Raw genomic sequence first — 2,421 nt, forward strand, 5'->3', positions numbered from 1 at the left:
ATCCCTTCCCTCTGGTGTGTGACCCTCACCCCCCAGCTTGGTGTTGTCAGCAAACTTGCTGAGGGTGCACTCCATCCCACTGTCTGTCATTGGAGATAATAAACAGTACTGGTCCCTATATTTACCCCTGGGGAACACCACTTGTCACTGATCTCCATGTGGACATTGAGCTGTTGACCAAGTACTCTCTGGATATGGCCACCCAACCAGTTCGTCACCCACTGAATAGTCCACCCATGAAATCTCCATCTCTACAATTTACAGAGAAGGATGTTTTGGGGGACCATGTCGAGATAATAAACAGTACTGGTCCCTATATTTACCCCTGGGGAACACCACTTGTCACTGATCTCCATGTGGACATTGAGCTGTTGACCAAGTACTCTCTGGATATGGCCACCCAACCAGTTCGTCACCCACTGAATAGTCCACCCATGAAATCTCCATCTCTACAATTTACAGAGAAGGATGTTTTGGGGGACCATGTCAGAGGCCTTACAGAAGCCCAGATTGATGACATCAGTAGCTCTTCCCTTGTCCACTGATGAAGTCACTCCATCACAGAAGGCCAGTAGGTTGGTCAGGCAAGACCTGCCCTTGGTGAAGCCACGCTGGCTGTCTCAAATCACCTACCTGTCCTCAGCTTCCAGGAGGATCTGCTCCATAATCTTCCTGGGCACAGAGGCGAGGCTGACAGGCAGTTCCCAGGGTCCTCCTTTCCATCCTTTTAAAAATTAAGTGCAATGTTCCCCTTTTTCCAGTTACCAGGGACTTCACCTGGCTGCCATGACTGTCCAACCATCAAGGAGAGTGGCTTGGCAACTAAGTCCACCAATTCCATCGGGACTCTGGGATGCATCTCATCAGGTCCCATGGGCTTGTGTGCTCCTCAGATGGTCATAAACCTGGTCTTCCCTTACAGTGGGAGTGTCTTTGCTACCCCAGACCCTGACTTATGGTCCCTCCACCCCAGAGGTGGGGGAAGAGAGGTTAGCATTGAACACTGAGTCAGAAAAGTTATTGAGTATCTCAGCAGTTGGTTGATTTTTGGAGAGTTTTTTCCTATTTACCTTCTTAAATTTAATCCCATGTCAATTATTTTTAAAGTTCTCAGAAAATTTTATTTTTGATTCCAGGAAAATGAAAAAGAATTGGAAGAAGCCGAAGAGTATAAAGAAGCACGTTCCATACTGGAGTCAGTGGATCTGGAAGCCTAGAAGTTTTTCAGTACTTTCTTTATACGCATTAGCACTGGGTCCATTCCACAATTCCGTTTGACTATGGCTTTGTTACTATTGTTGACTTGTTAAGGTTCCCTTTATGCAAATCAGCCTTTCTCTAACTGCAAGATGCATCAAATAAAGGATGTTGTGAAACACCTGTGTGTTCCATGTTCAGGCACAATAAGAAATATTTCCAGTTCACCCTGGTTACAAAAAGGGAAAATAAAGCTGAATTATGTAAGTGTAATGGTGCAGCAGCTAATGTACAGAACTTAATCTGAACAAGTTTAGCTATGTAAGGAATGTGAGGGACCAGTAAATACTTCAGAATGAAACAGAAGCATAGAGTGCCTTGGAGTGGAAAGGACCTTGAAGATTCATCCAGTTCCAACACCCTGCCTTGGGCTTTAGAAGCACCTTCAGTAATTTTAAGCCATTGTAGCATAACAGTCTGTACTGAAACAGGAGATGGACTAAAAGACCCTTCAAAGTCACCCATCTTTTTTTCTTTGATGCAATTTATCTGTAAGTTTATCAAGAACATACTCCTTGTTTATCTTTGAGCATAGGACAGAATTATGATTTGGTTCCAAATCTTTCTCAGTTTTCCTGGTTTTTGATTTGTAGAGCTCAATTCACACCATTAGCATTGATTGAAATTCTATTACTTCATCGAGAAACAGAATTCAGCAGCTGACCAGTATGTTCTCAGTTGGATCGGCAGGTAAGGGTTTTGGACTTAGGCCAAGGTGCTTCCAGGAAAAGCACTAAGTGAGGTTTTTTGAATAAAGATGAAAGTAGTAATGGGTAAGGGAACAATGCTTAATCTGCTTGTAAGACATGAAAACATTCTATATAAAACATGGGTTCTTTCAGAATACCTTTGCTAAACAGTAAACTCTGATGAACAAGAAAGCTTTTTACATTAGTTTTTCTAGTTTGGAAGTGTTTTGGCATGTTCCTTAAAGGCAACACAAAGCAGTGTACCTTTTGTGGGGCTATCTTGCACACTCTTAAAATCTTTTGTTAATTTGCCTGAGTTTGGGTAAACTGCAGCTTCAGTACCTCGATTTATGCACCTTAAGCACACAGAGTAGTAAGTCTACTTCTTCATCACTCTTAAGTAGTGCTCTGACAGATTATCAACACCGCAAGATTTCTGACTGACTGCAGAATAATCATAGAATCCCAGAATGGT

At 42.7% G+C, this 2,421-nt stretch overlaps 1 protein-coding gene across 1 annotated transcript in view; it reads left to right on the forward strand.

Moving 5' to 3' along the window:
- Positions 1-1,426, forward strand: part of TBCA (tubulin folding cofactor A) — a 10,970-nt gene extending 9,544 nt beyond the window's left edge. Inside the window, exon 3 of the mRNA XM_010159707.1 lies at positions 1,137-1,426. Coding sequence (XP_010158009.1) covers positions 1,137-1,217 — 81 coding nt within the window. The 3' untranslated portion in view covers positions 1,218-1,426. The remainder of the gene's footprint in view (positions 1-1,136) is intronic.
- Positions 1,427-2,421: the final 995 nt, after the last annotated feature.

Source organism: Eurypyga helias, unplaced genomic scaffold (genome assembly GCF_000690775.1).
Source record: "Eurypyga helias isolate BGI_N326 unplaced genomic scaffold, ASM69077v1 scaffold14129, whole genome shotgun sequence".
NCBI lineage: Eukaryota > Metazoa > Chordata > Aves > Eurypygiformes > Eurypygidae > Eurypyga > Eurypyga helias.